The sequence below is a fragment of the Bos indicus genome, chromosome 5 (genome assembly GCF_029378745.1).
Source record: "Bos indicus isolate NIAB-ARS_2022 breed Sahiwal x Tharparkar chromosome 5, NIAB-ARS_B.indTharparkar_mat_pri_1.0, whole genome shotgun sequence".
NCBI classification, from domain to species: Eukaryota; Metazoa; Chordata; class Mammalia; order Artiodactyla; family Bovidae; genus Bos; species Bos indicus.
In genome coordinates this window covers 93655967-93681135 of record NC_091764.1, presented here as the reverse complement: position 1 = coordinate 93681135, position 25169 = coordinate 93655967, and the positions used below count along the sequence as shown (strand labels likewise).

Here is a 25169-nt window from a genome sequence, read left to right as displayed (position 1 = left end):
TTTTTCCTTTGTCACCACCACATCCAATTAGTATAGCTTAGTGATTAAATATATGGGCTTCCATGTTGGACTCTAAGAATCCAAGTCCTAATTGTGGGGAAAATGGGCAAGCAGCTTGGCTTCTCTCTGTTTCACTTTCCTTATGTACAAAATGAAGACAAGAATAATTCCTAGATCATAGAGAGGTTGTGAGAGTTACGTGAGATTATTCAGTCCCAGTGGAAATCCAATAGTTTCTTATTATTCTGCTTTTGAATCTCTGATGTTTTTCCCATATCCCACCCACATTTTTCTACCCTAACCTCAGATCTCCTTATCTTTTATAAAAAGTTAATTTATTTATCTTTCATCGCTCTGAGTCTCCATTTCTGGGCATGAGTTTTCTCTAGTTGGGTTGAGCTGAGGCTGCGTTTTGTTGCAGTTCACTGGTTTCTCGTTGCAGTGGCTTTTCTTGTTGTGGCTCCCAGGCTCTAGGTTCGTGGACTCAGTAGTTGTGGCAGACAGGTTTAATTGCTCTGCAGCATGCTGGATCTTCCTGGACCAGGGGTTGAACCTGTGTCCCCTGCATTGGCAGGTTTAGTCTTAAGCACTGGACCACCAGGGAAGTCTGGATCTCATTATCTCTTACCAATACTCACTTACACATAGTGACTATCCTGAGCTAACTTTTGTCTGCCCCTACCAATTGATCCTCTACATTTTTGGACTGAGTGTTCTTTTTGAAACACAAATCTGTCATGTTATTCTGCCCTCGAATCTTGTGCTCCAAACAACTGCTCTTGTCAAAAGTCCAAATGACTTGCAGTTTTCAGAATAATCTGTGCTGTTTTGTACTTTTCCATGTTGCTTATGCTACTTCCCAACGTTACCTGAAATGCTCCTGCTTCTGCCCTTTGTCTAACAGATATCTGTTCTTCTTTAGACAAAAAATGTCCATAATGACATTTGGGGTCCCACGTGCATTTCTAGAGTCTTGCTACTTCTTATGAAGAGTTGGATCCAGTTTCCCCTCTTCACATCTAGACAGGGTTCTCTGATTACTTCAACAAACAGAAAGCAGTAGAAGCGATGCTGTGCAGCCCCTGGCTAGGTCACAAAAGATGATATTGTTTCTGCCTGGCTTTATGTCTTTCTGGGGATACTTGCCATAGGCCACCAGCCATCAAGTTTCAAAGAAGCCCAAAGGAGCCCATGTAGAAAGACATGGAGAAGCCCAGTAACTGGAATGCTCCTTCTGTACATGGATGTAACTATATGTATTTGTGTATAATTGCATTGTGTCCTACTCTTTGTGACTCCATGGACTATAGCCTGCCAGGCTCCTCTGTCCATGGGATTTCGCAGGCAAGAATGCTGGGGTGGGTTGCCATTTCCTTCTCCAGAGGATCTTCCCAACCTAGGGACTAAGCCCATGTCTCCTGCTTGGCAGGCAGATTCTTTACCACTGAGCCACCTGGGAAGCAAGTATATGTATATGTATAATGTGTGCGCAGTGTCTTCAGTTGTGTCTGATTCTGTGACCCTATGGACCACAGCCCACCAGGCTCCTCTGTCCTTGGGACTCTCCAGGCAAGAATACTGGGGTGGGTTGCCATGCCTTCCTCTAGGGAATCTTCCTGACTCAAGGATTGAATCTGCATCTCCTGTGGCTCCTGCACTTCAGGCAGATTCTTTATCACTGAGCCACCAGGGAAGCCCATATGAATATATATACATACATGTATAGGTGGAGATGCAGTTCTCCACAAACATTTCTGTTTTCATGGACCACATATTCTCTATAATCTTATGGCCACAGGTAGAAAATAAAGATCCTGTAATAAAATAGGTATCTTCAATGAGGCAAATACCCTTTTAGCTAGACTAACTCATTAATGTGAAAAATCATTTATGATGTAGCATGGATTAGCAAAGAAAGCTGGAAGGAGAGAAGGCCTTGGATTTTTTGCACCTGCTCATCTAGCCAGTGAACTTCATGGACAGTTATGCATGTAAGCTTCTTGGTAATTTAAGCCTTCTCTTGTGTGCTGCATACGGTGATCTGGGCCAGCCGTCTGGGATGTGACTCCTGCTTTGAGAGTAATGATAAAGTTTCTAGCACTCAGTGTTGTTGTGGGAGGCAGACTGTTGTGGGAGGCAGACTGTCGTGGAAGTGTTATTATTAATGAGCATTACTACTGGACAGCTTGAATGAGGGGATAATTTATTCTCTGTGAACTTCTAATTGCAGTAAAATGGTTCATTCACTGCCACACTTGTCCATCTTGTTTGTTCCCGTCTTTCAGGCATGGTTGGCTGCAAAGAAATAAGGCAGAACTGTATAAGCTGCACGAAGACAGAAGTCTGCATTTCTGGAGATACTGTAGAAACCAGTCAGGAAGGTTTAACCCATGTGAGTGAGGCATGGGAATGCATTAGGAAGCATTCTGTTATGCTCAAGGGGGCCCTCATCAATTCAGGGAAATTAAGGCACTTACTCTGTGCAATGCATCCTAACCCAAAATGGAAGTTCAAGTTGTCCAGTAGTAATGCTCATTAATAATAACACTTCCACAACAGTCTGCCTCCCACAACAACACTGAGTGCTAGAAACTTTATCATTACTCTCAAAGCAGGAGTCACATCCCAGATGGCCGGCCCAGATCACTGTATGCAGCACACAAGAGAAGGCATAAATTACCAAGAAGCTTACATGTGTTCCTGTCCATGAAGTTCACTGGCTAGACAAGCAGGTACAAAAAAATCCAGGGGCTTCTCTCCTTCCAGCTTTCTCTGCTAATCCATGCTACATCGTAAATGATTTTTCACATTAATGAGTTAATCTAGCTAAAAAAGGGTATTTGCCTCATTGAAGATACCTATTTTATTACATGGGAAATCAGTGTCTTCAGATGATGTCTTACTGCTCTGGCTTCTAAAGCTCACCCTTCCTCTCCGGCATTTCTGACAGAGAGCTCTTTCTCTTCCTTAAAAATTCAGCATGAGAATTCAGCATAAGAATTCAAAATTCTCTTGACTCTCATTTTTTTTCCAGAGATGGCTTTGGGAAAATTAAAACTGTCCATAATGATGGTGCGTGTGCTTTCTTGATAGTTTCTTCGATGTTCTGGTGACTTCCCCCTGCTTCTTGCCAAATTTCTGCCTCCCACTGATTCCATTTTTTTGCCTTCTTTTATCCCTGTTAGCAGTGTTGCCTTGCTCTTAGCATCAGTGTCTTCAAATGTGCTTCTGACTTGCTGCTACCACTGTAAAAGACACTTGTCATCAGCTATTGACTCGATACTGTGTTTAGACAAGGTTTGGTCACTTGTAATTTAGCAGGCTTAAGTATTATAACAACCTGATTCCCAGCCAGTACATGGATTCAAACCTGTCTAAGATGGATGACAGATTAAAGTTTGGGTGCTGATAGGGGACTGGAATGCAAAAGTAGGAAGTCAAGAAACACCTGGAATAACAGGCAAATTTGGCCTTGGAATATGGAATGAAGCAGGGCAAAGACTAATAGAGTTTTGCCAAGAAAATGCACTGGTCATAGTAAACACCCTCTTCCAACAACACAAGAGTAGACTCTACACATGGACATCACCAGATGGTCAACACTGAAATCAGATTGATTATATTCTTTGCAGCCAAAGATGGAGAAACTCTATACAGTCAACAAAAACAAGATCAGGAGCTGACTGTGGCTCAGACCATGAATTCCTTATTGCCAAATTCAGACTGAAATTGAAGAAAGTAGGCAAAACCACTAGACCATTCAGGTATGACCTAAATCAAATCCCTTATGATTATACAGTGAAAGTGAGAAATAGATTTAAGAGTCTAGATCTGATAGATAGAGCGCCTGATGAACTATGGAATGAGGTTCATGACATTGTACAGGAGACAGGGATCAAGACCATCCCCATGGAAAAGAAATGCAAAAAAGCAAAATGGCTGTTGGGAGAGGCCTTACAAATAGCTGTGAAAAGAAGAGAAGCGAAAAGCAAAGGAGCAAAGGAAAGATATAAACATCTGAATGCAGAGTTCCAAAGAATAGCAAGAAGAGATAAGAAAGCCTTCCTCAGTGATCAATGCAATGAAATAGAGTAAAACAACAGAATGGGAAAGACTAGAGATCTCTTCAAGAAAATTAGAGATACGAAGGGAACATTTCATGCAAAGATGGGCTCATTAAAGGACAGAAATGGTATGGACCTAACAGAAGCAGAAGATATTAAGAAGAGGTGGCAAGAATACACAGAAGAACTGTACAAAAAAGATCTTCACAACCCAGATAATCATGATGGTGTGAACACTCATCTAGAGCCAGACATCCTGGAATGTGAAGTCAAGTGGGCCTTAGAAAGCATCACTGTGAACAAAGCTAGTGGAGGTGATGGAATTCCAGTTGAGCTATTTCAAATCCTGAAGAATGATGCTGTGAAAGTGCTGCACTCAATATGCCAGCAAATTTGGAAAACTGAGCAGTGGCCACAGGACTGGAAAAGGTCAGTTTTCATTCCAATCCCAAAGAAAGGCAATGCCAAAGAATGTTCAAACTACTGCACAATTGAAATCATCTCACATGCTAGTAACATAATGCTCAAAATTCTCCAAGTCAGGCTTCAGCAATACGTGAACTATGAACTTTCTGATGTTCAAGCTGGTTTTACAAAAGGCAGAGGAACCAGAAATCAAATTGCCAACATCTGCTGGATCATGGAAAAAGCAAGAGAGTTCCAGAAAAACATCTATTTCTGCTTTATTGACTATGCCAAAGCCTTTGACTGTGTGGATCACAATAAACTGTGGAAAATTCTTCAAGAGATGGGAATACCAGACCACCTGATCTGCCTCTTGAGAAATCTTTATGCAGGTCAGGAAGCAACAGTTAGAACGGGACATGGAACAACAGACAGGTTCCAAATAGGAAAAGGAGTACGTCAAGGCTGTATATTGTCACCCTGCTTATTTAACTTATATGCAGAGTACATCATGAGAAACGCTGGACTGGAAGAAACACAAGCTGGAATCAAGATTTCTAGGAGAAATCTCAATAACCTCAGATATGCAGATGACACCACCCTTATGGCAGAAAGTGAAGAGGAACTCAAAAGCCTCTTGATGAAGGTGAAAGTGGAGAGTGAAAAAGTTGGCTTAAAGCTCAACATTCAGAAAACGAAGATCATGGCATCTGGTCCCATCACTTCATGGGAAATAGATGGGGAAACAGTGGAAACAGTGTCAGACTTTATTTTTCTGGGCTCCAAAATCACTGCAGATAATAACTGCAGCCATGAAATTAAAAGACGCTTACTCCTTGGAAGGAAAGTTATGACCAACCTAGATAGCATATTCAAAAGCAGAGACATTACTTTGCCAACAAAGGTTCGTCTAGTCAAGGCTATGGTTTTTCCTGTGGTCATGTATGGATGTGAGAGTTGGACTGTCAAGAAGGCTGAGCACCGAAGAATTGATGCTTTTGAACTGTGGTGTTGGAGAAGACTCTTGAGAGTTCCTTGGACTGCAAGGGGATCCAACCAGTCCATTCTGAAGGAGATCAGCCCTGGGATTTCTTTGGAAGGAATGATGCTGAAGCTGAAACTCCAGTACTTTGGCCACCTCATGCGAAGAGTTGACTCATGGGAAAAGACTCTGATGCTGGGAGGGATTGGGGGCAGGAGGAGAAGGGGACGACAGAGGATGAGATGGCTGGATGGCATCACTGACTCGATGGACGTGAGTCTGAGTGAACTCCGGGAGTTGGTGATGGACAGGGAGGCCTGGCGTGCTGCGATTCATGTGGTCGCAAAGAGTCGGACACAACTGAGGGACTGAACTGAACTGACCTGAAGGTCTCTGAGTAGACTTGTGACAATGTATCACTTGGGGAAAAGATCTTGGCTGTCAAATAGTATCGATTAGACCATAGACAATGGATGCTAGACCATAGACCATAGTCCACCTCAGTTGAACACACAGCCGGATAGAGGGAGGAAGATAGATACGGAGAGAGAGAATGAGTTTGTGTATGTATGAGAGACAGATAGGCAGAGTGAGACAGAGAGACTGGGTCTTGTCATCACAGTGCTCCGTTATCTTTGACACTTTTACTAAATTTACTGGAGGAATCCCAGGAATGTCCATATAGAGGCTAAGGAAGTGGAGACTAGTTGGCCTAAGGTTCCATCTTGATCTAACAATGACTGTCAATTGAGGAACAGACAGCTTAAATGATAGATTAAGGAAAACTCCAAAAGGATCCCTACAACAATTTCCACAGAGCCTGAAATTCTGCCCTTAGAGTCATGCCTTTGGATTTAAGCAGAAGAGCAATAATTATTCACAAAAGAGAGGGAGGGGCAGTCCCTGGGGTTAAGAGTTGATGTTGTTTGCATCCAACACTTACTGATGGAAGAAGTCCTATTCTTTTGTGCTGGGACAGAAGATACTGAAATGCCTTGGGCCAAGGCACTGTCTTCCCTGGAATTGCCCTGATAATATATAAAAATCTATTGTAGGCAACAACTCTAGTGAGGGGCAGTTCCATATAAAGGGCTTGCCTCTGGAGTTTGTAATCAGGCTCCCTAGGTCCAAATTTTCACTCAGTCCATGCTGCTTGTACAACCTTTGTAAAGTTATTAACTCCTCTGTGTTTCATGTTTTGTATTTGTAAAATGGGATTTACCATTGTACTTTCAGAGTATTTATTGTGATGACCAAATGCTTGTGCACATGCTCAGTCGCTTCAGTCCTGTCTGATTCTTTGTGATCCTTTGGATGGAAGCCTTCCAAGCTTCTCTGTCCATGAGATTCTCCAGGCAGGAATTCTGGAATGGGTTGCCATGCCCTCCTCCAGGGGATCATCCCAACCTAGGGATCGAACCCACCTCTCTTATATCTCCTGCATTGGCAGGTAGGTTCTTTACCACTAACGCTACCTGGGAAGCTAATGATTAAATGAATTAATATTAAAAAACACACACACAAACACAACAGAGCCTTGTATTTAGCAGTACTACAGGAGTCTTCACCATTATTAATAATATTTTGGAGGGTAAATTTGCTTTCCTTAACCTGTTCTTTCCTAAGGCCTTTGGAATTGACTATAGCACATCTGGGGGCATTTTGTTGCAAAGGGAAGGAAAGGATGTTTTGAACCCAAGACCCTCTTTCTCAACCGCAGGGTGTTCAGTCTGGGGGTGTCTTTTCAGTGCAGTGCTCCTAAAAGCCTAAGATCCACACAAAGACAGTGGCTGGCTCCATAGAGGGAGCTAAGGGCTGGGGAAGAGATGTTAGAACAATGCTGTTCTGGGTAACCATTCTGTCAGAGTCTCTAACCCCAGTGGGGCTTCCCAGGTGGCTCCATGGTAAAGAATCTGTCTGCCAATACAGGAGACATGAGTTCAATCCCTGGGTTAGGAAGATCCCTTGGAGAAGGAAATGGCAACACAATCCAGTATTCCTGCTTGGAAAATCCCATAGATAGAGGAGCCTGGAGGGCTACAGTCCACGGGGTCACAAAAGAGTTGGACACGACTTAGCTACTAAACAACAGCGGACCCTTATGTGGTCTTTCCTTTCATTCTTGTTCCCTTTGGGATGATGTGGAGAGTGTTTCACCCAAGTGGCTGGGAATCATCTGCTGTTGGTGACTATTATGAGTGTCTTTTGTAGAAGGGGCTGGCACTTTAAAAACAGACAGACCAAGTGCACATCTTGAGACATCCACTATCTCTGTGACTCGATTATTCGCAATGTCTCAGAGCTGCAATGTCTCCTGTACGAAACGGGCTTGCCAAAATGTGTCTATTTCCCAGGGCGGTGCCAACCAAATGTGATGATACATGTGACAGCAGCTTGTAAACTGTAAAGGGTGACACAGATATGAGTTGTTATTATGAGTGGTTCCTCTAATTTCCCTGTTCTCTACAAGCAGACCTGAATGTTAGCAGCACCTGCGTGCTGTCATCACTCAGCTGTTGATTTCATTTAAGGACCTTGTTTATAAGTCTGTGGCTGGTGATTGTATGTCAGCTTTTCTAGCAGTGGTGATGGGCTATGCCCACCACCGGACTGGTTCAAGGTGCTAAGGCTGAAGCTGTTTTGTCATACAGCAAAGGGATCCTGTGGTTTTTAGGAGTCTCCCTCCTTCAATTATAAATCATGTAATATTAATAGGAAGCATTTTGGAATCATGAGCTGTTTTTTGGTGATACTGTTACTCTGATAGTCGATAAAACACTTTCAGAAACCAAGAGAATTAGATTTTGGCCAGGGTGGAATGAATGCTATAAATCAAGATTACCTAAAAGGGATATGAGGAAGTATTAAGCTGAGTCCGAGAGATAATGAGGGGAGGGACTTCCCTGGTAGTCCAGTGGCTAAGACTTAAGGGGCCCAGGTTCAATCCCTGGCAGGGCAACTAGACTCCACATACCGCAACTAAAAATCTGGCATGATGCAACTAAAAACATCACGGGTGAAGCAACTAATACCTGATTGATTAATTAATTAACAATTAATTAATAAAAAAGAGAGAGACAATGAGGGGAAATATCCAAGAAGCTTGAAAAAGTTCACCAGCTTCCAGGAGCAGATTTCTAACTGTTATCTAAAAAGTCACTCTGATGGGAACATTTTCACTGGCAGATTCACATCATAAGACAGTGGTTTTCTTAATTTTGTATACAGTTCAATGCAGGGACTTTTGGCTGCATTGGATTGAAGTGTTACAAGAAGAAAAGAAAGAGGAAAGAGATGTAGCTGTCAGTTGTGGACAGTCAGCTGTTGTCAGATGTGTGCTCTGCAGGTCACAGGAAACATTTTCAAGTACCTCATCTTTCAGGTCTCGGTGGTGGACAGAAATAAAGCACAGACGGTGATTCTTAGGAAAGACTTCATCTTCCCGATGTTTTACAGCTGAAAAATGGAGCAAACGAGTGTCTGAGTTCAGACCCTTGGCAACAAGTGACTGGGAGTCAGTGCAACACTGCGGGGACACAGAACTTTGCCTGCCACTGAGCATATTACTGGAGAAATACTGTACAGAACCCAGCAGGCTTCTGCAAACAACACATCCCTTTAAGTTAATTGGTGTTATAGAGAAGCTGAAATGCTCTGCTTATTTACAAAGCTACAGATTTATGTAAAGCAAAACCAATTACACTTAATGCCTAAACTATTCCAGGTGCTCAGTGATAATGTTGCTAAGCACTAGACAAGAAACTAGTGTGTGAATGCCTCCTGTTTCCAATGCAAGTGTGTGTAGTCCCTGCAATTTAGCTAATCACGAGTGTCATCCCCAGTGTGAGAATTCTAAGCTCTTTTGGTGTTTGCTTGGGGTCATCTTTATAATTCTGTAGATCTTTTTTTATCGCTAATGACGAGTGAAAGCATAATGAGCACTTTTTCCTATCATGATGTAGAAATTAAGGAGACAAAGGCAAATTTGGGAGGGGTGGACAACAAAATAAAGCAAACCCTATTTCTAACAGTGAGAGGGACTGTTGGAGCTTCTGACTTGTTCTGAGATGAGGTGTGTTTAAAGGTTTTTTGATCTTTGGAGCATTGATTAAACCCAAATCACAAACTCAGCATTTAACCTTTTACAACAAAGAAATTTTCTAAGGCAGATCAGGGATCGGCCTCACTGTTTCATCAGAGAACAAATGCCAAAAAAAAAAAAAAGAAGGATTCGAAAAAGTTACAGGGCAAGAATTTTTGTCTGTAAGGGTTTGTCTTTTCACTGTCCTCAGAACAAACAAATGAAAAATAGTTTGAGTAAGAGAAACACCTGGTGCTTTACAGCTGCTCTTTTGCAATTAAAAATGCATATCACACCTCATCAAGATGTATAAATCTTTTATTCTGCAGATCTAAAATGTTTTAGATATACACAAGGGAGGTGCTTTAATTGAAGAATCATTTCCAATCAACTGATAAAACCCACCTCTCCTATCCAGCTTGAACTGTCCCAGAAAAGAGTGGTGCTCAGATTTTAGAGAGCATAAGAATGATTTGGGTGGGTTTGTCAGAACTGCCAATTCCTGGGAAAAGTTTTGCCTTAAAGCAGTCTGTGGTTGGGACCAGAAAGATCTGCCTAAAACTGGGGGTCCTCACAAAATGTTGATAAACACTGCTACAAAGATTTGGGACCCTACTTGTATTTTTTTAATGAATTTTTTCACATTTATTTGCTTATAATGGTAAAATCTCTTTTGGAAAACAGTTTTCTGAATGCATCTGAACTGGTACCAGTGGAGACCAGGTTAGGGAATCTCTTTAAGTATCTTTGATTTGATCACTTGCCCTTTCCCCAACACTCATTTAACCTCCTTAATTTTCTTCTTTTCTTTAATCTAAATAATTCCACCACTTATATTTATTTTACAATTTCTTCAGTATGTGAATATTCACTTTTGGGCGAAGGATCTCTATTTTAGTAATGCTGTTTTTTAAAAAATTTTTTTTAAGATTTTTTTTTTAATGTGGACCATTTTTTAAAAGTCTTTATTAAATTTGTTACAATATTGCTTGTGTTTTGGCTTTTTGGCTGTGGCTGGGATCTTACTTAGCTCCTCAACCAGGGATCAAAGCTGCACCCCCTGCAATGGAAGGCAAAGTCTTAATCACTGGACCCAGTAATGCTGCTGTTTAATTCAGAGAAAGTTTCCTTCACTCATAACTTGATAGTGTAAGAGCAAGATGAAGTACAGTAAAACTATATAGGCTTATTATTTATGTATAATATATAGGTTATTTGTGTTTAGATTTGTTATTTACTCTGACATAAACTGTGTCTGATTATTATGCCTGGCATGTAATAAGGGCTCAATAAATGTACTGAAGGGAAGAATATTGACATACTATTATTTCAATTCTAAGGACTTAAAACTATGACAACTAAGAAGTGTCATATACATTGCTTTAAACGGCTGAACCATTAAAGTACACAGATAGCGTCCATAAGGCCACTCTCATACCAATACATATTAGCTCTTAAACTAAAAGGCATAGCGTCCAGCTGAAGAAGACAGTGAATACTCCGCTCATATGATGGGTTGAGTCGAATAGTTTCACAGGGCTGTTTCCTAAAGATCAATACTTGAAGAAAATTCCAGTGTACTGCCGTAAAATTTCAAAGACTTTTCCTGGAGGGGAAGGGTTTCTTTGAGATTACTTCCACTGGTGTTCTGGGCATTAAAATGATTTAGATTACAATACCTAAAAAAGAAAGAAAGAAAGGTTTTTTTTTAAGGCCAGATGTAGATGACTTGATAAATCATTTGCTTTCTCCCCGTGCTTGTCTTTCTTTTATTACAGTCCCATAGATACTGGCACAACGCTGATGATTATTTAAGAGCCCTGCTCCCCAGAAGAGTCTGGATAAAACGACAAAGGGAGTTTTAGGACATGTGACCGTGTCTCACAAGGACCTTTAGGTGGTGCTGTTTTACAGTCTTCCATGAGTCTGATGGTGAGAAACGTGAAAGTCTGGAATTATCAACTTTGTACATTTAATGGCGGCAGGATTGGAAAGATTTAGTTCAGTCGTGTCCGACTCTCTGTAACCTTACGGTCTGTAGTCCACTAGGCTCCTCTGTCCATGAGATTTCTCAGGCAAGAATCCTGGAGTGGGTTGCCATTTCCTTCTCCAGGGGATCTTCCTGACCCAAGGATCGAACTCATGTCTCTTATGTCTCCTGCTTTGGCAGGTGGGTTCTTTACCACTAATGCCACTTTAGAGTGGTCAGATGCACTAGGGGTTTTTAAATTTAGCACTGAGACTGTGTGGAAAACACCACTATTGAAGAAGAAATCTACAAATGTGTTTCTAAACTGTGTCCCCTTATCCCTGACTTATGCAAAATCTGGATTCCCCATCTTCTAAATGCCAGACAGTAAGCCAGGGCCTGGTACTCACCCTAACTTACCAAATTCTCACTACAACCTGGGAAGGATGGAACCATTCCCATTTCATAGGCAAAAAAGACTGATGTTTTAAGAGGTTACATAACTTGCTTAGGTTCACAGGAGTAAGAGTTGACAGAGCTTGGGTTTGAAACCAGAACTCTCTGAGTCCTGACCGTTTTCCTCTATAGCATGCTGCCTCTGAAGACCAATTGTTTCTTCAACATTTCGAAGAGGCTCTAGGAGGAGAGGAATTTCAGGCTGTTTTATTCACTGCTGTATGCTACTGCTTTGACCAGTGCCTGGTACATGTTGTTGTTTAGTCGTTAAGTCATGCTCGATCCTTTTAGGAACCCATGGACCGTAGCCAGCCAGGCTCCTGTCTATGGGATTTCCCAGGCAAGAATATTGGAGTGGGCTGCCATTTCCTCCTCCAGGGTACATATCAGATGTCCAATAAATATTGGTTGAATGAACAAATGAATAAGAACCATAAGTTCAATTTTATCAAAGAGACATAAGTCTCCAAGGTTAGGCTTTTTTTAATTTGTGAAGGTTTCTGATGCTAACTTTGCCTTCTTTCCCTTCTCAACATTGCTAAAAATACCTGTAAGAAAAGGATATGCTTTGAATAACTAGTCCTTTGTCTCTGATTTAGGTCTCTTTTGCTAATTGTTACAGGTTATGTAACAAAAGATTACTGGTATCATTAACAAATTAAGCACAATGATATTAACTTTATGTGTTTTACAATATTAGAGGGATGATGGTGTCAAGTTGTAATAATAATTACCCTTCTATTTTCCCCTGCTATAAACATGTGTGCGTGCACTCTAAGTCAGTTCAGTCATGTCCAACTCTGCGACCCCATGGACTGTAGCCTGCCAGGCTCCTCTGTCCATGGGATTCTCCAGGCAAGAATACTGGAGTGGGTTACCATGCCTTCCTCCAGGGGATCTTCTCAACCCAGGGACTGATCCCGTGTCTTTTATGTCTCCTGCATTGGCAGGGGAGTTCTTTACCACTAGTGCCATCTGGGAAGCCCAATAAACATCTATAATATCCTTTATTAATGTCTTAGCATCTGATGTAGGATGCATATTTATATTAAGGTCTATAGCAATATTCCTATAATACTTTCCAGCAAGGGAAAACATTTCATCCACCTACTTCCTTCAGCCCCAACCTGGAGAGCCTCAGGTGTTTGTCACTATTTCAGATGTGATTGATCAGATCAGATCAGTCGCTCAGTGGTGTCCGACTCTTTGCAACCCCATGAATCACAGCACGCCAGGCCTCCCTGTCCATCACCAACCCCTGGAGTTCACTCAGACTCACGTCCATCGAGTCAGTGATGCCATCCAGCCATCTCATCCTCTATCATCCCCTTCTCCTCCTGCCCCCAATCCCTACCAGAATCAGAGTCTTTTCTAATGAGTCAACTCTTCGCATGAGGTGGCCAAAGTACTGGAGTTTCAGCTTTAGCATCATTCCTTCCAAAGAAATCCCAGGGCTGATCTCCTTCAGAATGGACTGGTTGGATCTCCTTGCAGTCCAAGGGACTCTCAAGAGTCTTCTCCAACACCACAGTTCAAAAGCATCAATTCTTTGGCGCTCAGCCTTCTTGACAGTCCAACTCTCACACCCATACATGACCACAGGAAAAACCATAGCCTTGACTAGACGAACCTTTGTTGGCAAAGTAATGTCTCTGCTTTTGAATATGCTGTCTAGGTTGGTCATAATTTCCCTTCCAAGGAGTAAGCGTCTTTTAATTTCATGGCTGCAGTCACCATCTGTAGTGATTTTGGAGCCCAGAAAAATAAAGTCTGACACTGTTTCCACTGTTTCCCCATCTATTTCCCATAAAGTGGTGGGACCGGATGCCATGATCTTCATTTTCTGAATGTTGAGCTTTAAGCCAATTTTTTCACTCTCCACTTTCACTTTCATCAAGAGGCTTTTGAGTTCCTCTTCACTTTCTGCCATAAGGGTGGTGTCATCTGCATATCTGAGGTTATTGATATTTCTCCCGGCAATCTTGATTTCAGCTTGGGCTTCTTCCAGCCCAGCGTTTCTCATGATGTACTCTGCATATAGGTTAAATAAACAGGGTGGCAATATACAGCCTTGACGAACTCCTTTTCCTATTTGGAACCAGTCTGTTGTTCCATGTCCAGTTCTAACTGTTGCTTCCTGACCTGCATACAAATTTCTCAAGAGGCAGATCAGGTGGTCTGGTATTCCCATCGCTTGAAGAATTTTCCACAGTTTATTGTGATCCACACAGTCAAAGGCTTTGGCATCGTCAATAAAGCAGAAATAGATGTGATTGAAGAGGACTCTAATACAGACAGAGGCAGGAAACTGTTTGCTTTTGTTTCTTCTTAGACATGGAAGGTACACCTGGTCTGGCACTCTGGAATATTCCTAACTATACTTAGCTAGGGCTTCCCTGCTATCTCAGAGATAAAGAATTCCCCTGCCAATGCAGAAGATACGGGTTCGATCTCCTTGGGTTGGGAAGATGCTCTGTAAAGGGAAATAGCAACCCACTCCAGTATTCTTGCCTGGGAAATCCCACAAACTGAGGAGCCTGGTGGGCTATAGTCCATGGAATTGCAAGAGTTGGACATGACTTAGCAACTAAACAGCAGCATACCCAGTTAAGTGATTTTCCACTGACCTCAACAAGATTAGTTTGGTTCTAGGACTTACACCAGGATTGTAGCACAGTAATATAAACTTGATGGTGGGGTGCCCTTGTATGCTAACACAGACCTAATTCCACTTGTATGTTAGTGAGGGTGCTGTTTCATCTTTAATCCACTGGCCTCAGGATCTTTGGGACAAGAATAGCTTGGGACCCTCCTTGATACTTGGGACTGACATTGATAGATTTATCACCAATATCTGGCTCTGACCAGATATACCTTTGGGTTTGGTAAGAGCTAGATTGTGTTTGGAAGTGTATTGAGATAAAACATCATCTCTTTCATAAATAATGTTTCAATAATACCATCCCTGGGACATCTGTGTTTTCTCCTGTTTCCATCCTTATTGTTTGCTGTTGTTTAGTTGCTAAGTCATGTCTGATCCTTTTGGGACCCCGTGAACTGTAGCCCACCAGGCTCCTCTGTCCATAGGACTGTCCAGGCAAGAATACTAGAGTAGGTTGCCATTTCCTACTCCAGGGGGTCTTTCTGACCCAGGGATCGAACCCTTGTCTCCTTTTTGGCAGGTGGGTTCTTTACCACCAAGCCACTAGGGAAGCCCCTTATTTTTTGCCAGTGTTAGACAGAAGCAATCAGTATAGAAATAAGCTGGAATCCTGCACTTCTCATTGCAGACACTGATCTAATCACTTATATTCCATACCGTTTCTCGCTTAATGCTTTTGGTTTGGCCTCTCCAGTCCCAACTGGGAATAGATACCCAAGGCAATGTGTTCCTTTGAACTAATGTAGTTGGTTCTAGCTATTTAATCTCTATGGGCAAATATCTCAGACTCTCCTTTCTTCTGAAATGGGACAAGCATTGTTTTCTTGTGGAGGCTGATCAACAGGTGGTGCTGAGTACAGTTACTTGAGCTGAAGGAACAGTCTCCATCCCCATAGAGTTAAGGGGTCATCAGAGCAGGAAGAGGGCTCCTCCATGGCACTTAGAAGCAGCACAATTGGGACGACCCGGAGGGAGGGTATGGGGAGGGAGGAGGGAGGAGGGTTCAGGATGGGGAACACAGGTATACCTGTGGCGGATTCATTTCGATATTTGGCAAAACTAATACAATATTGTAAAGTTTAAAAATAAAAGAAAAGAAAAAAAAAAGAAGAAGAAGCAGCACAATTTACTCAATTAGGTTTTCACTTCAGTGTTCTCATGTATTCAGTTCAGTTCAGTCACTGAGTCATGTCCATGGACTGACACTCAGTCACTCTTTGTGACCCCATGAACTGCAGCACGCCAGGCTTCCCTGTCCATCACCAACTCCCGGAGCTTGCTCAAACTTAGGTCCATTGAGTTGGTGATGCCATCCAATCATCTCATCCTCTGTTGTCCCCTTCTCCTCCTGCCTTTAATCTTCCCCAGCATCAGGATCTTTTCCAATGAGTCAGTTCTTCACATCAGGTGGCCAAGGTATTGGAGTTTCAGCTTCAGCATCAGTCCTTCCAATGAATATTCAGGACTGATTTCCTTTAGGATGGACTGGTTTGATCTCCTTGCAGTCCAAGGGACTCTCAAGAGTCTTCTCCAACACCACAGTTCTCATGTATAGAGTGATAAGATCAGAGAGGTGGACAAACATGCTGCTTAAGACAGAAATGCTCAACATATGGAAAATCAATTTCTTCTCATCCTGGTTTGTTTCATCCTCTCTTTGTTTCCTTCCCTCATAAAGGATGCAAGATAAAATAAAGCATACAGGAGATGGAGAAGATTTGGTAAGAATCCGATTTCTTTCTAAATAAGCCCTACATTGGGGTTTCCTCGATGGCTCAGTGGTAAAGACTCTACCTGCAATGCAGGAGCTGCAGGAGACATACCTGGGGTTGGGAAGATCCCTGGAGGAGGGTATGGCAACTCACTTCAGTATTCTTGCCTGGAGAATCCCATGGACAGAGGAGTCTGGCAGGCTATAGTCCATAGTGTTGCAAAGAGTCGGACATGACTGAAGTGACTTAGCACACATGCACAAGCCCAGCCTACATTATCTCTTAGTCCTTTTCATCTCTGGTTCCTCCGATCTCTGGTGCTTTGTATATTTTTATTCCTGCCTCCTTCTCTGAACCCTGCTCTAGCATCTCTCACTTTATAGTAACTTACTTGCTCAACAATCACAGAAGAATAATCACACTTAAATATTTTGAGTGCTAGATGCTAGCTCCATGTAGACCAGTACTTTGCTTTCTGCAATTTTATTTTTCAAGTGCTTGGAACAATGCTTAACACATTGGTTGAATGAATGGATGAATGAATAAATGTGTGAGTCAGTCCCAGAGCTAATAGAGTTTTGGTTCTCATGCTAGTGCTACCTGAATTTAGCCCACAGTCATGGTCATCTTGGCCATATCTCAGTATGAGTCTAGGTGAAAAATAAACAGGAGGAAGAAGAGAGCATAAAGCAACACATGAGGCCATCATTATTATTATTATTGCTAACATTTTTGAGTATTTACTTATCCTCACAATAGCCTTATGGCACAGTTACCATTCTTATGGTTTCCTTTTGACGAAGAAGAAACTGAGGCTTGGCAAGGTTAAGCAACTTGCCAAGGTTTGTGCAGCTAAGCTGTAGGACTGGATTCAACTGGGCTGAATCTAAAGACTGTTTTTTTTTTTTTTTCAACTTTATTGACATATATTTTTTAAATTAAGATATAGTTGCTTTACAATGTTGTGTTAGTTTCTGCAGTACAAAAAAGTGAATCAGCTATATGTATATATATATATATCCCCTCCCACCCCAACCTGTGCCACCCCTCAAGGTCATCACAGAGCACTGGGCTGAGCTCCCTGTGCTATACAACAGGTTCCCACTATCTATCTATTCTACACATGGTGGTGTATATAAGTAAATTCCATTCTCTCGATTCAACCTGCCCTTGCCTTCCTCACCGTGTGTCTGCATGTCCATTCTCTATGTCTGTCTCTATTCTTGCCCTGCAAATAGGTTCATCTCTACCGTTTTTCTAGATTCCACATTTATGTGTTAAGATACGATTTTGTTTCTCTTTCTGACTTACTGCACTCTGTATGACAAACTTGAGGTCCGTGCGCATCTCGACAAATGACCCAAACTACTTTTTGAAACACAGGTCAAATCTTACAGTGGGAGAGTACGTGAAATTGAGACACAACACAGGTTTGTGAGAATTAGCTGATGGGCGGCACTCATGTATTTGGAGGCAGTGGCCAGAGGGGAAAGAAGCCTTGCCTTCAGTTTCAGTTTTTATTGCCGACTCTGTTTTGCTGCAAAGACGGGCACATTGCTGTTGAATCCTTCTGCAAGAATCTGACTTTCTAATGAGGTAGTCGATCTAAGAACCAGGCAGGCATTTTTAAGGAGATTTTACAGTACAGAGGGTCACTTTGATAACATATACTTTGGAAGGTAAGAAATTTAAAAATTCAGGAGGCCCTTAAGACTTTTAATTTTTGTTTGTTTTTTTATTTTTGTCATTAATTCTGTCTCGCCTGAGGTCTCAGTGCTTCTCTTCTGCTGGATCATAGGCCCCATGATAGTGAGGGCATAGGTGGCATGGAACATTGACTGATACTGACTTCATGTCCTTCTGATTTACCACATCCCATGACTGAGGTTCCAAAAGAGATTTATTAGAGGAATAAAAGAATGATTCAGGCAAGGAATAAGTGGCACTAGACAGGAGACTAAATGACTAAATAGATAAATGAATGGAATGAAGTGAGGAAAATAGACATATTTAGTTCCTGCAACATGGCAGACATTGTCCTTGGTCTTTTATCAAAATTCATCTCCCCAAAAAGCCCACAAAAGGTTGCAATTTTTGTCCTTATTTTACATGTGTGAAGACAGAGGCTCAGAGAGGTGAGGCACTTTGCTCAAAAGCACACAGCCATCCAAGAAGACATCACTGAGAGAGAGAGACAGGCTGGCAATGGATGGATGGTAGATGATACATATTAAGCCACTTGAATGGTCTCAGGTGACTGGCTAAATGATTTTGCACAGTTTGTTATTGACCTTGAAATGGTCACTGCTGATTTAAAGGCCTGAATGGAATCCAAATCTTAAGCCTCATTAGATTTCTAGCTATTTGTTTAATGATATTTGCTTTTAATGATAATGACTCATTTATTCTTATTATCGATATGGTTATTTCTAATTCTAAATGGCACTGTATGTTGGAGGAAAAATATCTTGTTTTAGAGTTGAGCAAAGAACTTTTTATTATAAGGACTGATGGAAAAAGTGAAGTCTAAATGGAAATTTCTTGCTCTGAATATCTGTTAAATTTCTCTAATATGCTAATTTGTCCAGTCATGGAATACAAGATTCCCATTGGCTCAGTGATGGCTCCCAGATCAATATTTCATGGACTCAGAAATTGTTCATCTTACCACACACTTACTTACCTTTGTGAAACACTCCAGAATCCCAGGACGTTCAACAATGTTAATGATGCCAAGAAGAAGAAGAAGTTTTCTAAATTGCCTTTGTTTAATGTGTTTGGAAACCAATTGCCTGTTTGGAACAAATGTAATTGTTATTCAACTGCAGAGTTGTAAGTTTCTGTGAATATTTTATCATTCCACAATTCATAGAGTTTTATTCGCTTGAATAATATCTACAGAGCAAAAAAGCACATCTGAAACTCAGAGTCAAAATTCATTTAATTCTGTAATTAACAGTAAAATAATAAGCAAAGCATGCCAAATGTTTTGAAGGTCAAAAAACTTGATTTCTATAGCACAATATAGGTATCAGAAGAACCTGATTATGCTTCTAATTTGCAAGAATCACATTTTTAATTTATTCTTATATGTTTAATATATAGAGCAGTGCTTGGCACCCCTACAAGGATTGTTTGGTAAAATATATTGAATGTATGAAAAATATTTGTCATCACCAGATAGCCCATTGCATGTACTAATTGTAAGGTTGTGAATGTGAAAGTCACTCACTTGTGTCTGACTCTGTGATCCCATGGACTGTAGCCTGCCAAGCTCCTCTGTCCACGGACTTCTTCAGCCAAGAATACTGGAGTGGGTAGCCATTCCCTTCTTCTGGGGATCTTCCCAACCCAGGGATCGAACCCAGGTCTCCTGAACTGTAGGTGGATTCTTTACTGTCTGAGCCAGCAGGGAAGCCCAAGAATACTGGAGTGGGTAGACTATCCCTTCTCCAGGGGATCTTCTCAACCCAGGGATTGAACTAGGATCTCCTGCATTGCAGGAGGATTCTTTACCAGCTAAGCTACCAGGGAAGCCCAATTGTAAGGTTAGTGAGATAATACATGTAGATACCAGATGTTACTTTGATAACTGAGATAGGATAAATCCAGTGTTACTTTAATACCACAGACCCTATTGGTCATATTGCAGTCTGTGGTTCATGTGAAGATTTTCTTTTAACCTGATGAGAATTCCTCAATTTAATATCCTTAAGTAAGGAATCTTCACCTCCTTCTGATGTCACATTGAGTATGTGCTGTGCTGTGCTAAGTTGCTTCAGTCATGTTTGACTCTGTAACCCCACGGACAGAGGAGCCTGGCAGACTACAGTCCATGGGATCGCAGAGTCAGACTGTGGTCCTCCAGGTTCCTTTGTCCATGGAATTCTTCAGGCAAGAATACTGGAGTGGGTTGCCATTTCCTCCTCCAGGGGATCTTCCCGATGCAGGGAACGAACCTGCATCTCTTATATCTCCTGCACTGGCAGGCAGGTTCTTTACCACTAGCATTATCTGGGAAGCCCCAAACTGAGTATATAGGAAATTAATTAGAGTTCAAGGTCATTGCTTTTACTATGCTATGGCACCCCACTCCAGTACTCTTGCCTGGAAAAACTCATGGATGGAGGAGCCTGGTAGGCTGCAATCCATGGGGTCGCTAAGAGTCGGACACGACTGAGTGTCTTCACTTTCAATTTGCACTTTCATGCATTGGAGAAGGAAATGGCAACCCACTCCAGTGTTCTTGCCTGGAGAATCTCAGAGACGGGGGAGGCTGGTGGGCTGCTGTCTATGGGGTCGCACAGAGTCGGACACGACTGAAGCGACTTAGCAGCAGCAGGAGTAAGTTGTGACTTTTGCTTTGGATCTTTGCTAGAACTCTCTTTTCATACCTAAATCTATATATCTATATCCATATTATCACTATGACTTACACACACACTCAATTTTTCTTCAGTGGGTGTTTAAATTTAATATTGAATATGTTCTATGAAATATGATGTATTCTATCATATACATTATACATGTAGCACTTATTTTTATGCACTACTTTTAAAAACAGCAGTAGGATCTTAGTAGTAATAATATATCATAGATATATAGTATTATGGAAGTTTAAAAGATTACTTAAAAGGCAAAATCTATCTTCAGAGACAGAGTTTAAATTCAATTGCAGTTCTGAATGGGCAAAATAGTCAGTTCAGTTCAGTCACTCAGTCATGTTCGACTATTTGCGACTCCATGGACAGCAGCATGCCAGACTTCCCTGTCCACCACCAACTCCCAGAGCTTGCTCAAACTTATGTCCATCCAGTCAGTGATGCCATTCAACCATCTCATCCTCTGTTGTTCCCTTCTCCTCCTGCCTTCAATCTTTCCCAGGATCAGGGTCTTTTCCAATGAGTCAGTTCTTCCCATCAGGTGGCCACCTCGCAAAATATTATGCAGTATGAGACCAGGAAGAGATCATCTATGAATAATCAGCTCCTACACTGGGTGGTGAGCAATCCATCTACGTTCCAACTGACTTGATGTTCAGTGTCATCTCTGGCACATAGGTTACAGGTTGCTTCCTTAACTAGTATATGGTTTTTGGCCTCTCTCTTGACAGTGTATACTTTTAAATGGGGTTTGAATTAAATGCTTTGTTCAAGGTTGATAGTCAGCAAGTGCACAAGCATGACAGCTGTGAAGAATTGTGCCATTTCCCACTTAAAGCTGCTGCTCTTCTGTCATTTAACTTCCCAATGACTATTATTATGGATCAACCATGAAAATTATCTTGTGTCCATTATAGTCTAGGACCTATAATGAAATCTGGTATTGAGTTTAAAGCTATTTTGTAAGTTCTACTTCCCCATTTTATTAATTTGTGTTCCATTACAATAGAAATTTATGGTTTTATTGCTACATTGGCATGCTGCCTTTATCTGATATTTAGGAGAAGTTTCACTGAATGTCTGTGTCTGTCTATTGGGTATTTTGTAACCCTTTTAATGCATGTGTGTGTGTGTGTGTGTGTGTGTGTTTAGAAACTAAACATTTGATTGTACCTGAATGGGGGAGTCAGGGTAGAGGTCAAGGTAAGTTGAGATAGCATCACACTTACTTTCAGGAAGAACTAAACCATCCTGCTAAGCCTATTCAAACAGTCCCATTTCCTTATTTCTCGCGAATTAATATCCCAATCATATTTCTGTCCTTTTCATTTCACATCAGCACTTTGCATGTCATGCGATTATACCATTTTATCACTGTGTTTCTCTGGCTAGAGTAAGAGGAGTTTGCACAGAGTAGGCAAAGCCTCAGAATTAACATGACATTAATTCTTCTTGGAGCATGAATTTTACTCCGTAATAAGTAATTGAAAAGACTATCTTTATTCCATAACAAAGTCAGATGAGGGAGAAGAATATAAATTTTGTAAGATCTTTAAAGGTAAAACATAATATTTCTAAGAAATTGTACAATTACAGCAAATACCAGACTATCAGGGCTTCCTAGATGGCGCTAATGGTAAAGAATCTGCCTGCCAGTACAGGAGAGATAAGAGACAGGGGTTTGATCCCTGGGATCCCTGGGTCAGGAAGATCCCCTGGAGGAGGAAGGGCATGGGAACCTACTCCAGTATTCTTGCCTGGAGAATCCCATGGACAGAGGTGCCTGGCGGGCTATAGTTCATAAGGTCACAAAGAGTTCGACACAACTGAGAGACTGAGCATGCACACACGCGCCCAGTGTGGGGTTAGTGTGCGTGCATCTCTCTCATTGGGGGTGCTGGGGTGGGCACACAAGAGAAACAGTGTCACCTGGTATTATATGCATGGGGCTGACAGGAGGATGTAGTACTTGAAAAGTTAGAGAAAGGCAGTGGAAATTTGCAAATAACACAAGATATTTTGTGACTGGAATTATTTAAAAAATAAAAGAGAACCACACCACCTAGTCAAGCTCCTGATAATACTCCTTTATTCTTTTAAAATTTTTATTGGGGTATAGTTGATTTACAATGTTTCTTAGCTTCTGCTGAACAGGAAAGTGAATCGGTTATACATATGCATGTATCTACTCGTTTTTTAGATTCTCTTCCTAAACAGGCCATTATAGAGTATTGAGTAGAGTTCCCTGTGCTATACAGTAGGTTCTTATTACTTTTCTATTTTATATATAGGAGTATTCTTTCTAAAATATGATTTTTAATGTTCATCTTTCTTCCTAATGCTGATCTCATTCTGGTTCCATAGTTTTGCCTTTCCTTCTCTAGGGGATCTTCCCAACTCTGAGATGGAACCCGGGTCTCCTGCATTGCAGGCAGATTCTTTACCATCTGAACCCCCAGGGAAGCCTTTGATTGTGTAGCTAATTTACATGGTGTGCTTCAAGGTCAAGAAAACCATCACCTGAATTGATTACATGGAGCAAGCACTAGCATCAAGTTGGAGAGAGAGATTCTTTGTGAAGCTTAACTTTGCTTTATATATGAGATTACATGTCTATGTATGCTCTTTAGAGCTGCTTCTAAGTCACTTCAATTGTGTCCAACTCTGTGCACCCCATAGATGGTAGCCCACCAGGCTCCCCCGTCCCTGGGATTCTCCAGGCAAGAACACTGGAGTGGGTTGCCATTTCCTTCTCCAATGCATGAAAGTGAAGTTGCTCAGTCGTGTCTGACTCTTAGAGACCTCATGGACTGCAGCCTACCAAGCTCCTCCATCCATGTCCATGGGATTTTCCAGGCAAGAGTACTGGAGTGGGGTGCCATTGCCTTCTCCTCTTTAGAGCTAGCATTGCCTATAGAAAGATATAGAAAAAAATGTAGAAAAGCATTGCTGGAATCAGAGAGACTTTTGAAGTCTATTATTTAATAGTTTGATTGTTGAGGATTTGCCCAAATGGATGGCTTCAGCCTTGGTTTCTCCTCTCTAAAATGATAGCAGTACCCCCTCTCACTGAGCTGGTATGAAAAGAAAAAGAGATAATAGATGTTGAGGGTTGGACACAGAGAGGGTAACCCCATAAGCATTAGGCTATCCTTTCTTGCGCCTCACTTGAGAGGTGCTCATACAAACTCATGGAGCCTGAGCCTGATCTTGAGCCCATCTCCTGTCAGATATTTCTTCATGTTCTGTGTGCCTTTTTTTTTTTTTATCATTATCCCAGGACTGGTTGTAAAATGTTCCATTTAACATTGTCAGTTGACTCAGCTCTTAGGTACTATAACTTTATTTTAGTAGCTTATAAACTTTTATTGTCGTAATTCACATTTGTGCCATTTTTCATCTGACATTTCTAGTAGCTGATTGAAATCAGGAGCATCCTTGCAAAAGGAGACAAAGTGAAGGCTTTAGGTCTCGAATGGGACTAACGAGACTTCTCTAGGTCTTAGCTGGGGTGGACAGGAAGGTTAACAACATGAGAAAAAAATAGCCACATGAAGAGTCTGGGGGATGACAAAGTGCTGTTTGTTAATGCTGACAGTTAAGCCTTGGTGACGTATTTTGATATTGTAACCAGCTTGTTAGTAATGAGTGTTAGACTACTGACTAGAAGAACACTCACAAAATATTTGGCATTATTCACCATCCCCCTAAATCATCTCTCACTCAGCTAGATTTAATTGTTCATTTGAAAATCATTTAAGAAATTTTTATGTACCAGGAAATGGGCATTCCTTCGCTTAAGCAAAGGAGCTCATGGATTAGTAACATGAAACATACAAACAGATACACCACATACCTTGTTTTATTGCACTTCACAGATCTTGCATTTTTTACAAACTGAAGGTTTGTGGCAACTCTTGTCAAGCAAGACTACCGGTGCCATTTTTCCAACAGATTTTTTTTGGCCACACTATGTGGTATGTGGGATCTTAGTTCCCCAACCACGGGAACTACGGGCCCCCAGCCGTGGAAATGCAGAGTCCTAACCAGTGGACTACCAGGAAACTTCCCCCAAACAGAATCCTTTTTAAATTAAGGTATATACATTGTTTTTTTTAGACATATGTTACTGGGCACTTAGCAGACTTACAGTGTAAACATGTTTTATGCTATACCATCTTAATAGACAATATAGTATCTTAATATACAATGTCTTTTATACATACTGTTTTAATAGACTGTATAGTGTAAACAGCACTTTTATATACACTGGGAAAGGAAAAAAATTCACGTGACTTGCTTTATTGCTGTATTTGCTTTATAAACCTACAGTGTCTCTGAGGTATGCCAGTAATTATTCTCGAACATTTGACTTTATAGGCACTAAATAAAATGTTTCTGTTTATCTTAAATTATCATGGTCATTTTAGAGATAAAAGGACCATAGACTTATCTA

General features: G+C 41.3%; 1 protein-coding gene across 1 annotated transcript in view; it reads right to left on the bottom strand.

The window, feature by feature from the left end:
- Positions 1-11063: 11063 nt before the first annotated feature.
- SLC15A5 (solute carrier family 15 member 5) overlaps positions 11064-25169 on the bottom strand; it is a 95479-nt gene continuing 81373 nt past the window's right edge. The window contains 2 exon segments of the mRNA XM_019960123.2: positions 11064-11211; positions 19015-19123. Of these exon segments, the coding sequence (XP_019815682.2) occupies positions 11064-11211; positions 19015-19123 (257 nt within the window).